This window comes from Delphinus delphis, chromosome 19 (assembly GCF_949987515.2).
Source record: "Delphinus delphis chromosome 19, mDelDel1.2, whole genome shotgun sequence".
Taxonomy (NCBI): domain Eukaryota; kingdom Metazoa; phylum Chordata; class Mammalia; order Artiodactyla; family Delphinidae; genus Delphinus; species Delphinus delphis.
In genome coordinates this window covers 39192171-39205292 of record NC_082701.1, presented here as the reverse complement: position 1 = coordinate 39205292, position 13122 = coordinate 39192171, and the positions used below count along the sequence as shown (strand labels likewise).

The 13122-nt window shown below is 48.3% G+C and overlaps 1 protein-coding gene across 2 annotated transcripts in view; it reads left to right on the top strand.

Annotated features, from left to right (window-relative positions):
* The first annotated feature begins 4393 nt into the window (after positions 1 to 4393).
* UNC45B (unc-45 myosin chaperone B) overlaps positions 4394 to 13122 on the top strand; it is a 29499-nt gene continuing 20770 nt past the window's right edge. For both annotated transcript variants that reach the window (XM_059998717.1, XM_059998716.1), the window contains exons 1-6: positions 4394 to 4561; positions 5148 to 5184; positions 6388 to 6563; positions 8065 to 8154; positions 10612 to 10779; positions 11366 to 11534. In XM_059998717.1, coding sequence (XP_059854700.1) covers positions 4394 to 4561; positions 5148 to 5184; positions 6388 to 6563; positions 8065 to 8154; positions 10612 to 10779; positions 11366 to 11534 — 808 coding nt within the window. The remainder of the gene's footprint in view (positions 4562 to 5147; positions 5185 to 6387; positions 6564 to 8064; positions 8155 to 10611; positions 10780 to 11365; positions 11535 to 13122) is intronic.

Genomic DNA, 13122 nt, shown 5'->3' with positions numbered 1-13122 from the left:
TGGTGCCGCAATCCGCCACATCGCCCTCTGGTGTTGAGGAGGGGAAGTGTCGCTCCGCGCCTGGCCTCAAATAAATGGATCAAATAAATTAATCATACTTGATGCGAGGCTTCCCTGGTGGCGCAGTGGTTGAGAGTCCGCCTGCCGAAGCGGGGGACACGGGTTCGCGTCTCGGTGCAGGCAAATCCCACATGCCGCGGAGTGGTTGGGCTCGTGAGCCAATGGCCGCTGAGCCTGTGCGTCCGGAGCCTGTGCTCCGCAACGGGAGCGACCACAAGAGTGAAAGGCCCGCGTACCGCAAAAAAAACAAAAAACAAACAAAAAAAAACAACTTGATGCGTACAGAAGCAAAAAATTCCTACAGTTTTCAACAGTGTAGAGCAATGTATCAGGCATTGTTCTAAGTGCTTTACATATGTAACTCATTTAATTCTCACAACTCTTTTCACCCCATGTTACAGATGAGGAACTAAAGCAGAGTCGGACCAGGAGCGCTCTTACCGGAAACCGGGGATCTTCCTGTCAGTTCCTCTCTCTCTCTCTCTCTCTCTCTCTCTCTCTCTCTCTCTCTCTCTCTCTCTCTCTCTCTCTCTCTCTCTCCCCCCTGCATCCAGGGAGTCTCAAGCTCTGCCAATGCTGCCTCATGAACCTATCTAGAATCTGTTCTCTCCATCTCCACTGCCATACTCTGCTCTGAGTCAACCGTGGTCCCTACAATAGCCTCTTCACTTTCCTCCCTGTCTCTACCCTGCCTCCTCCTGTGCGTTCTCCACACAGCAACCAGAGTGACGTTTCAAACCAAAACTCTGGTCTGTTACTTTCTGTCCTAAAACCCTACAATGGCTCCCATTACAGGCAGGAAAAAATCAGACTCCTTATAATGGTGCACTCAGCCTTACCTCTCCAGCCACTCCTCTCACTTTAAGATCAAATCTTCCTGGCTATTTCTTAGTTCTTCCAAGTGCTTTTGCCCATGCTGTTTTCTGGAACTGGTACAGACCTGTGCACACCCCCCCCATTCATATGTTAAAGCCCTAACCCCCAGTGTGACTGTATTTGGAGATAGACTCTATGAGGATGTAATAAAGGTTACGTGAGGTCAAAAAGATGGCATCCAAATTTGATAGGACTGGTGTCCTTATAAGAAGAAGAGGAGAAACAACAGCTCTCGCGTGCTCTCCCTCCGCTGCCCCACACCTCTCTTTGCTCTCACACAGAGAGCAGGCTGTGTGAATACACCGCAGAAGGTGGCTGTCTACAAGCCAGGAAGTGAAGTTTCACCAGAAACCAACCCTAATGATGACACCTTGAGGCTTCTAGCCTCCAGCACTGTGAGAATAAAAATTTTTTGTTGTTTAAGCCACCAAGTTGTGGTATTTTGCTATGGCAGCCTGAGCTGATGAATACATACAGGAACAGTTCCTCATTCTTCAGGTCTTGCTTTAAATATCCATTCAATCATTTAACAAAGGTCTTTGTCAGACACTGTTCTAGGAGCTCTATGTACAGTAACTCATTCAATCATTTACTCAGGGAAACCTCTGAAACAATGTCATGTTTCCTGATTTCAAAACACCTTGGTATTCTTCAGAAATCACAGATCCATGGAAGTCTTTCATCCATTCATTCAACAAATATTATTGAGCACCTATTACATACCATGCACTGTTGCAGACCCTTGGGATATGTAAGTGAACAAAATAGACACAAATCCTTATCCCCATGAATGTTCTCTGCTTCCATAATCATTCACAGTTTCTGGCACATAGCAAATGCTTAAGAAATGCTTGTGGGGGGCTTCCCTGGTGGCGCAGTGGTTGAGACTCCGCCTGCCGATGCAGGGGACACGGGTTCGTGCCCCAGTCTGGGAGGATCCCACATACCGCGGAGCGGCTGGGCCCGTGAGCCATGGCCGCTGAGCTTGCGCGTCCGGAGCCTGTGCTCCACAACGGGAGAGGCCACCGCGGTGAGAGGCCCGCGTACCGCAAAAAAAAAAAAAAAAAGCAACTTGTGGAATGAATTACTGAATCAGGATTTGAATCTAGGGTCCCTTGGATCTCTCTCTGCCAATGGCAGGATCCTTTACCATATTATGTCACTGCTACAGAGAGCCGCCCACAAAGGGACCCGGGGTTGGGGACACCATGAAGGCAGGGAATTCACCCATCCATTCATTCGTTTATTCAGTCAACAAACATATATCAGGGCTGGATCTTGTGTCCAGCAGAGCAGTAGAACTTGTCCAAAGTCACAGAGCTGTGTTTTCAAGGTCACAGAGCTAAGAGCAGAATCTAGTGTGAGTGATCCCACCTATGCTTTTTTTCCTGCAGTATCTTTCTCAGTTTGAAAGTATAGGGGAGAAGTTGACAGAATGAGGAAGTGAAGCAAAGCATCAGCACAAAGACTTCATGCATTCATCCATTTAGGAACATGCATTGGGCACTCATTCTTCCAGGCTCTGTGCCAGGGGAAAACAAACTGCATGAGATGCTATCCTTGCCCTCTGGGAGGGTGCCCACAGCCCAGGCTCAGAGACACAGAAATGTGGGAGAATTCTAAATCCAAGTAGGGACAACCTCATAAATTTCTCTTAGGAACCCTCAGTTGGATGAGGAGAAACAATTCCTGCCCCAGGGGAGACCCTTTCTGGTGATGAATACATTGTTGTTCTTTTTTTAATTAAAAAATTTTAATTTAATTAAAATGTTAACATTGAGGTATAGTTGATTTACAATATTACATAAGTTTCAGGTGCACGACATAGTGATTCAGTTTTGGGTTTTTGTTTTTGTTTTTGTTTTTTGGCCGCGTGGAGCAACATGCAGGACCTTAGTTCCCCGAACAAGGATCAAGCCCATGACCCCTGCAGTGGGAGCATGGGGTCTTAACCACTGGACTGCCAGGGAAGTCCCTGATTCAGTTTTTAGTGAATACATAGCTTTTGTCCCAGGAAGACCCCCTTCTGCTGAGGGGGACTCCGCAAGTCCCAGTCAGTTAGGGGGCACAGTTCTTGGTTTCAGGGAATTCCCAGGTTGCCCCAGCTCTTGCTGTGGGAGAAGATTTCAGTCTCGTGGGGGATGAACAGAGCCCGTCCTCTGGGAGCTCCCAGTCTGATGGGAGAGAGAGGCTGAATATAGCCACTCCATACAGACGGGGAGGAACCACAGAAGATGTGCAGAGTGGAACAAAGAAACAATCTACTTCCACCAAAGTGAGATAGCAAGTCCATGGGTCTTTCTGTAAAGCAAGGACATTTTCAACAGATGGAAGGGGTAGGGGAGTTGTGGCCAAGGGGAAGAGGGGAAGGAACATTCCTCCTTCTTCTTCCCTCCTCCCTCCAGAAGGGCATTTCTGGATGTCTCCAGTTGGTCTGGGACCTGGGCAGCTGCTCTGTGTGTCCAAGTCTGCCAGCCCCTCAGCTGTCACTCGGCTCCCAAAATAGCAGTGGTGGGGGGGAGGGGCGAGGAGGTTGTTTATCTGAGATGGAGGTGGGTAAGCGGCATTAGAGCCATGCCGAGGGAGGGAGGGTGTGCTGGGGGGGTTCCCGTCCCTCTGGATCTTTCTCTCACTCTTTGGGGTATGAGTGCCTGTGCCCCCAGGACTGCCCCTGAGTGGGGTGCTGGGGCAGAGGTTAGTCAGACCCTCCACGTGGTAATGACTGTCCAGTCTGGGGAGGGGGAGGGCCCTGAGTATCAGTGACAGACTCCAGGGGCACCTGCCCCTGTGGCCAAATATGGTCTGGAGCCACTAGCAGGGCTGATAAAGTCTCCTGGATGGGGGCTAGGAGGGGCAGACTGACGCTGGCTGGGGGTTCACACGCACCAGAGCAGCACCCTGGGGAGGCCAGACCGAGAACACTGTCCTTGTGAGAAAGTGAGCTGGCCTGGAGGGTTCCTTGGACTGGGGAGGGAGAAGGGGGACCCAGAAATTTTAAGGCCTGCAGTGAGAATTCAGGCCCTTGGTGTGTCTAGCTGGGAGGGAGAGAGAGGGGGGAGCAGGGATTTTTTTTTTTTTAATTTTATATTGGAGTAGAGTTGGTTAACAATGTTGCCTTAGCTTCAGGTGTACAGCAAAGTGATTCAGTTCTGCATATACATGTATCTATTCTTTTTCAGATTCTTTTCCCATTTAGGTTGTTACATAATATTGAGCAGAGTTCCCTAGGAACAGGGTCTCTGAGACCCCTCTCAACTCGGGCCACACTCCGAGCAAATGCTGTGATGTCCTTCTGGGCAAAGGATTCGCGGGTGCTCCGGGTGGGTCTGTTGCAGGCAGCATCCTCACCTCCCATCCTGGTCGATGGGGCACCTGGTGCTCCAGACCTCAGGCCAGGAGCCCAGCCCCGGGTCTGGAGGGAGGGGATGGCCAGACGGAGCTCATCCTGTCCCCACAGATGGCCGAGGCAGAAGCAGTGCAGCTGAAGGAGGAGGGCAACCGGCATTTCCAGCGCCAGGACTACAAGGCCGCAGCAAAGAGCTATAGCCAAGCCCTGAAGCTGACCAAGGATAAGGCCCTCCTGGCCACGCTCTATCGGAACCGGGCAGCCTGTGGCCTGAAAACGGTCTGGGATGAAGAGGGGCAGGGAGCTGAGGGCCAGGGCTAGGATGCAGGGGTATGGAGGCAGCCCCCTCATCCTGACGGGCACGCCTATCAACCCAGCCCTCTCACTGGACCCCTCAGGTTGGAGAAGGGTGCCTCCCACTGCTTTCTGGTACCCATTGCCTGACCCAGTCCTCTGGGAGACAGAAATTCATCCATGGAGATAGTTCTCATCCCGCGGGAAGCAGCCTCATGGGAAGTGGCATCATGACAGGGGCCTTTCATAGGTTATTTCGTGGCATTTCAACTGCAGACCATGAGGTCGCTGCTGCTTCCATGCCCATATCACAGATAACAAACTCAAGACTCAGAGGAGGGCTCAGTAACTTCCCCAAGATCTCCAGGTAGTTAGTAGCAGAGCTGGGTTCAAACCCGAGTTTGCCTGATGCCAAAGCTCGTCCACTTTTCCATACCCAGTGAGGGGCGCTCCCCTGGCCTCTGACAGTGGCAGCTGCCAGCGAGCCCTCTCTCCTCGCCTCGGGGACCCTCTCTGGCTGTCACTGTGTCGGGCCCACATTAACCAAGTTTCCTCCTTCCCCGTTTCTCAGGAGAGCTATGTTCAGGCGGCTTCAGATGCCTCAAGAGGTGAGCCCCCCTCACTCGGGCCTTGCCCTCCTTCCCTCCCCTTCTGCATCCCTGTTTAGTCTAAGATGCTCTCGACACTCGCAGGGATGACCAATTGTATAAACGCCATCCTGGGCATTGTAGGTGGGGCTTCAGATGTACCATCCTTATGTGAAAGGAGAGCTCCAGAAAAGCCATCCCTAAGTCACGGTTTTACATGTTAAATATGCTGGGGCAGCTTCTTTGCTTAGAAGGTTGCTTCCAGAAATCCTTTTGTCATGGTAAGGACACAGCCAGTTTGTTGGAAGTTTGGATATGTTCATATGGGGTGGCGGGGGGAGAGGGCTGGTTCCCATAACCAGGGCATCAGCCTGGTCCACTCTGTGGGGACCGGGCTTCCTGAGGGGAAGACGGAGGCACTATTTCATTCCACAGACACTAGGAGGAATAAACATACGTCAACGCTGGCCATGGAGTGCCTCAACTTCTGAGAGAACTTAGGCTTAAGAGCACGATCAAAATGGGAACACTTCTCCTGGCTGCATTTTTAGGGCTATAATATGCAGAATGAAGGGGATTCTCCTCTGCATAGGTCCGTGTTGGGGTTTGATTTGGTCACTTTTTTTTAGGAGAAACAGAGATAGTCTGAGTGAGTTCAGAAGGGAGGGACCCAGCTGGAAGGGGGAATGGAAACACGTCCTGTGAAGAGCAGGGAAGTGGCAATATTTAGCTCAGAGAAGGAACTCCCAGGTAGGACAGGGAGCTGCCTTCAAATACCTAAAAGGCTGTCACAAGGAAGAAGGATTGGATTTCATCTCACGTGTTCCAGGGCTAGACTCAAGACAAAAGGGCAAAGTTACAGGAAGATATGTTTCAGGTGGGAGGAGGGAAGGGCTCTCCGAAGGAGCTGTCTGCCTTGAGAAGGAAGGAGCTCCCGGACTGCTGGAGGTATGCAAGCACCAGCTGGATGAGCCTTTGGCAGGGATCACTGAGCCGAGACTGGAGAGTCAGGAATTAGACAAGATGACCCTTAAGCTCCCTTCCAACCCTGAGACTGTAATTCTTACCGCTTCCCTAACAAAGGGGAGGCTTGGACCAGATAGTCTACATGGATGCATACTCTCCAAGGAAGGCACAGAAGCCCTGCAGTTGGGGGCAGCGGTGGGGGAGGGGAAGGTGGTCTGTAGCCCGGCCCCCTGAGGCCTTGCCTGTCCCCCTTGCTAGCCATCGACATCAACTCCTCGGACATCAAGGCTCTGTATCGGCGATGCCAGGCACTGGAGCACCTGGGGAAGTTGGCCCAGGCCTTCAAGGATGTGCAATGCTGTGCCACCCTGGAGCCACGGAACCAAAACTTCCAGGAGACGCTGAGGAGGCTCAACACCAGCATCCAGGAGAAGGTGAGCCGGACCCCTGCGCATAATCCTTGGCTGCCTCTCCCCATTCCTAGTAGGGACCAGTTAGGGGAGCGGGACATCAGGCAGGGCTGGCCTACCTCCACATCCTTGGATGAGTGATCAGAGATGCCGTGATGCTTGTTCGAGGGTGCAAGCCAGCCAGGACTAGAACATCAGTCTTTTAAATTCCAGTTGGAGGCTTTTTAAAAAACTGCAACTCAGTATGTCTGCACCATGATCTTCCTCTCTGGGGGGACAAAGGCAGCCAGGAGAAACCTAGGACCTGGGGGAAGGGCATTGCTGGGGATGGAGGACAGCCAGGAACCAGTAGGAACAGGGAATCTTTTCTAGGAAAGTGGAGTGGGGTCGGGAGAACTTGGACCAGAGATGAGGAATCCTGCACCCTAATACTGGCTTAGCTACCGATTTTCTGAGGGACCCCTTGGGGTGTTGCTTTCCCCACTGTAAGAGCGGGAAGGTAACTGATCACGCAGCTCCTTGCTCCAAGACACAGTAACTTCTTTGTGCCTGGGGCAGTCCCATGGTGGGACCATGTCGTACTGTCCAGAGTGCAGACTCAAGGGCTGAGAAAATACAGACTAAGGAGTGATGGAAATAGGTGGCACTGTAGACCAGCAGAAAAAAGCAGTGGGAGGTGCAGATGGAGCTGGCAAGATGGGAGATGATGGATCTGTTAGGTCGCTTTATGAAAGCTTCAGAGCACTGGGGTTGGGAGAGTGAGGGATGAGACATTCAAAAATAATGGTTTTAATTTGCTTGAAAAGGTACTTAGAAACGGCTTCAGGTTTCCGATCCTGGAGATATATTTCTGTTTTAGCCCGTATATATTTTTAAAATTTTATTTTATTTATTTATTTTTGGCTGCGTTGGGTCTTTGTTGCTGCACGCGGGCTTTCTCTTGTTGCGGTGAGCAGGGGCTACTCTTCATTGCAGTGCGCGGGCTTCTCACTGCGGTGGCTTCTCTTGTCGCGGAGCATGGGCTCTAGGTGCACGGGCTTCAGCAGTTGTGGCTCACGGGCTCTAGAGCGCAGGCTCAGTAGTTGTGGCGCACGGGCTTAGTTGATCCGCGCCATGTGGGATCTTCCCGGACCAGGGCTTGACCCCCGTGTCCCCTGCATTGGCAGGCAGATTCTCAACCATTGCGCCACCAGGGAAGCCCTTTAGCCCATATTAAAATGTCTAATAGCTAATTGTTTACTAGACTTCAAAACTGGGGTGATGATCCTTTGCCTTCCAAGACTTGTGAAGACCAAATGGGATGGCGAATATAACCAGACTGTCAGCTTTGTGGGGCAAGGACTTGACTTTGTTCTCCATTCTATACAGTGTCTGACTCATAGTAGTTGTTCAGTAAATGTTTGTTGAATGAATGAATGATGGAGGGAGACAGGAAGCTATTAATTGAGATGAACTTTATGTGGAGCCAACTGGAATGACGGGGACCCCTGCCTGCCTTCTTCCCCACTCCCTCCTCTCTCCTCAGCTCCGTGTGCAGTTCTCCACAGACTCGAGGGTACAGAAGATGTTTGAGATTCTCCTGGATGGAAACAGTAAAGCTGATAAGCTGGAGAAGGTGGGTGCTGGGCCGGCAGCGGGTGGTCTTGGGACCTGCCAGGTAACTGCACTTCCACTGCAGACTCTGCTCCTGTGTCTGTCGCCGACAGGTTGCAGGCCAGGGAGGAGGCTCCTTGGAGAAACTAAACAAAATTGATTTTGATATTTTAAAACATTGCATTAAATACAAATTTATTAAATGCATTGCATTTACAAATTTATTAAACTTATTTACATATTACGTACAAATTTATTAAATTTATTAAATGCATTGCATTTATCTTGATTACAGAGGTTTTTGGTGCCCCGTAAATTTTGCACCCAAGGTGTCTTTCTTGCCTCACCCTACTTTTGGCCCTGAGAAACAATGACACATTAAAATAATGTTTTATTCCATTTCAAATCATTGCAACAAGTCATTCTGAAATATGAAAATCTTTATTCAGAATACCATCCTCTTAGCCAAATTTGCTGCATTTTTAAAATGTTCCTAGGGACTTCCCTAGTGGTCCAGTAGTTAAGACTGTGCTCCCAATGCAAGGTGCCCGGGTTCAATCCCTGGACAGGGAACTAGATCCCACATGCGTGCCACAACTAAAAGAGTTCGCATGCCACAACTAAGGAGCCCATGTGCCTCAACTAAGACCCGGTGCAACCAAATAAATTAATTAATTAAATAAATTTTATAAAATAAAATGTTTCTAGTCCTTCAGAGAAAAAAAAAAGAATATCTGAATATGTATAAGAACTTGGCAGACAACGCCTGGGGAATTTTTGTTAGTTTAATGGTCAATAAGTCCATATAATATGCAGCTATCTTTTATAGCAAACTCTTATGAGGACTTAAGTTGTTATAGATGAAAGTAGTTCGAGAAGTACAAAGTCCTTGACTGACAGAGCGATGATGGTTCAGCTCATGCTTGCCTGGGATTCTCTAATCAGCCTCCCTACCTATTTGTCTACCTCCTCCTTTTCCTGCCTCATGAGTTCTTTGCCCAACCCCAGGGTCTCAGGGCCTGTTCAAGGCCTCCTCTCCAGATCTGGGGCCTTTTAAGGAATTTCGATCCTCAGTTGGTTGCCTGTGGTTAAGGAGGGCCGAATGTACTATGCCATTTTATATAAGGGACTTGAGCATACGTGGATTTTGTTATCCGTGGGGGTCCTGGAAAAAATCCCCTGCGGATACTGAGGGATGACTGTATATACATCCTCAAGGAGGAAGGCTTTAGGGTAGGAAGACACTTGAAAACCCAGCTCAACTGTCTATTTTTACAGACAGGAATCTGGGGCCCAGAGAGGTGCTATGACTTGCCCAAGGTCACACAGCTAGCATGTGGCAGAATCAGCACTCAAACCCAGGGCTTTCAAATCCCATCTTGTGCTCTGTCTGCCCACAACCTTCAACCTTCCTGAGAACCCCCTGCAACTTCAGATCTCCCTAAACAGATAAACGAACAAACAATGCCAAAACCATATTCGAAGAACATTTTTTTTTTTTTTTTTTCAGTACGCGGGCCTCTCACTGCTGTGGCCTCTCGCAGCATGTGGGATCCTCCTGGGCTGGGGCATGAACCCGTGTCCCCTGCATTGGCAGGCGGATTCTCAACCACTGCGCCACCAGGGAAGCCCCGAAGAACATTTTTCATGGAAAAATAATTTCCCATGTGAAATCACTTCACTTCTGTTAGAAGATAAACTGAGACATATAAAAATTCTAAGAATTTATTTGAGCAAAATCTGTTTGAATTGGGCAGCGCGAAAACAGAAGTGGTTGGGGTACTCCACCGACAGGAGCTAGGAAAAAGACGTTTATAGAAAACAGGTGGAAGCAAAACAAGGGAATTATTTGACTGGCTATAGCTGAAGCAGTTGCATTATTTGGGAAAGGCTCATTAACTGTTTGTGACTGGTCATCCTTAAGGTTCGATTTCTTAAACTTGAGGCAATACAGGGTTAGGTTTTGCTTTGTTTTGTGTTTTTTAAAATTGAATTATAGTTGATTTGCAATGTGTTAATTTCTGCTGTACAGCCAAGTGTGGTTTGGGTTTGCTTACTTAGTTGCTTAGGCATTGAAGCCACCTCCTTGTTTAATTAATTTAACATTTCCCTACCTTTTTAAAGTCCTTATCCACAAGCATATATACACAGGTTTATTTCACCATAAGTGCAATCAGAGTGAACCTGTGATTCTGTTTCTGCTTACGAATGTTTTTTCCAAGCTTCTTCTGAGTCTTTTCATTCATGACTTTAATGGCTGCAATATATTTCATCCAGTTGGTCTTTATTGCAAGTTACTCTGTTTCTTGTTTTGAATTATATTCTTGGGCTATGTTCCCATGAGTAGGATTATAGGGCAAAAGAATATAAAGATGTTTTGAAGACCTAGTCCTTGCACCAGCCCCTGCACTTGGCTCATGGCCAAGGCCTCTGCAGCCAGACTTCCCTCATGACCTTCATTGTTTCCTCCCTCCTTCAGGCGGCCAACAACCTCATTGTTCTCAGCCGTGAGGAAGCAGGGGCTGAGAGGATCTTCCAGAACAACGGTGTGGCCCTGTTGCGGCAGCTTTTGGACACTAAGAGGCCTGAGCTGATGTTGGCTGCAGTACGGACCCTGTCGGGCATGTGTAGTGGCCACCGAGCTAGGGTGAGGGCAGGGCCAGGGTTCATGGCATGGAGGGCTGCCAGTCTGAGGACCTGGCATTGACCTGTGGGCAGGGCGTGGCTGGCATGGATAGACCCTGATACAACGTCTAAAGTGTCTCCCCTCAACCTTGGTTGTATGGCCCCAGATTCAACAGAGATTGATCCTTTTATTTTTTCTTTGAGCTGGGAATGGGTCTGACTAAACAAAGATAAGTTTCTTGAAAGTGGTTTATGCGGAAGAGCTGAATGCAAAGGTTATGATAGTTTACAGTTTTTCATATTAACTCTTCAAAACCCAGTGTGCATTTTACCTCACAAGCACATCTCAATGTGAACTCGCTGCATTACACGTGTTCAATGCCTCCCCTGTGGCGAGTGGCTACTGTATTGGATGGAGCAGCTCTACACCTCTGGAAAGGGGCATGGCTTGTGTCAAGGGCCTTCCCAGGCCACGGGTCCCATGAGGCATTGGCTGCCTGATCTTCTGTCCCTCCTGCACAGGGCAGCTATCACCCACTCCCTAACCTGCATGGCAGCTGGAAGGGGAGGGCAGACAGCTGACTGTGCTCCTTGCTGGGGGCGTCTAGGCCACAGCGATTCTCCATGCAGTCCGGATAGACCGAATCTGCAGCCTCATGGCCGTGGAGAATGAAGAGCTGCCTCTGACCGTCTGCAACCTGCTCCAGGCCATCATCGACGCTCTGTCTGGGGAGGACAAGCGAGAGCATCGAGGGAAGGAAGAGGCCCTGGTTCTGGGTAGGAAACAGTTTTCAGCCTTGGTTCAAGGGGGTGGAGGTAAGGAAGTGTCAGTTACCACCTTAGACTGGGCGTTCCGTGCATGTGGAGGTGGCCTGGTTATATTTTTACATTTATTTTATGATGATAAAAGTAACAGAGGCACAGCCGCATAATTTACGACAGCTAAAAGGTGGAAGCATCCCAAGTGTCTATCGACGGATGAATGGAGAAACAAAATGTGGTGTCCATCTATACAGTGGAGTATTGTTTGGCCTTAAAAAGGCAGGAAATTCTGACACATGCTACAACATGGAGAAACCTCGAGGACACTATGTTAAGTGAAATAAGCCAGTCACAACAAGACAAATACTGTATGATTCCATGTATATGTGATTTCGAAAACAGTCAAACTCATAGAAACAGAAAGTAGAATGATGGTTGCCAGGGGCGGGGGAGGAGGAAATAAGGAATTGTTTGATGGGATAGAGTTTCAGTTTTGCAAGGTGAAAAAAGTTCTGTGGATGGATTGTGGTGCTGGTTGCACAACGGTGTTTATGTGCTTAATGCCACTGAACTGCATACTTTAAAACAGTTAAAATGGTAAATTTTATTTTATGCATGTTTTACAACAATTTTTATAAGTAACAGGGGCTTATGGAGAAATGTGGAAAATTTTAGAAATATGTAAAGATGAAAAAAATCCCAACAACCTGTAATCACCCCTCCAGATAACCACTACTATCACTGCCATGTGTATCCTTCCAGTCTTTTTTCTATAAAGTATTTTATTTATTTTTAAATTAATTAATTATTTTCTGGGCCTGCATTGGGTCTTCATTGCTGCGCAAGGGCTTTCTCTAGTTGCTGCGAGCGGGGGCTACTCTTCATTGCGGTGCGTGGGCTTCTCATTGCGGTGGCTTTTCTTGTTGCGGAGCACGGGCTCTAGGCGCGCGGGCTTCAGTAGTTGTGTTTCACGGGCTCTAGAGCACAGGCTCAATAGTTGTGGTGCACGGGCTTAGTTGCTCCGCAGCATGTGGGATCTGCCCGGACCAGGGATCGAACCCGTATCCCCTGCATTGGCAGGCAGATTCTTAACCACTGCGCCACCAGGGAAGTCCCCCTTCCAGTCTTTCTTCTATCCCTCCATATAAATATCTATTTAACAAAGTTGGGATTCAGCTATGGATATTTTTGTGTTTTTCTCCTTTCTGAGCATTATATTACTATTGCATACCGTTTAATATTCTTAAAGAGGATTCCTTTTTACTTGAATAATTATTAATTTAACATTTGTCTCATTCCTGCATATATGCACATACAAACTCAGGCTTCTTCCTGTATATCCAGGTCCTAGACATCATTTTACAACTTCCTGTTCTGGCTGGGAAGGTCACAGAGGCAGGTTCACTCATAGAAAGCTTGATCTTAAATAATTTCATTACATGCCATTGTATGGATATATCATAACTCATCAATCAGCTCTATATTGTTGGAGATTTAGATTGCCTTTAATTTCATACTTATAAAAAACACTTCGGTAGCTATTCTTAACATAAACCTATATTTACATTTGTAATTATTTTCTTGGAACAAATTCCTAGAAATG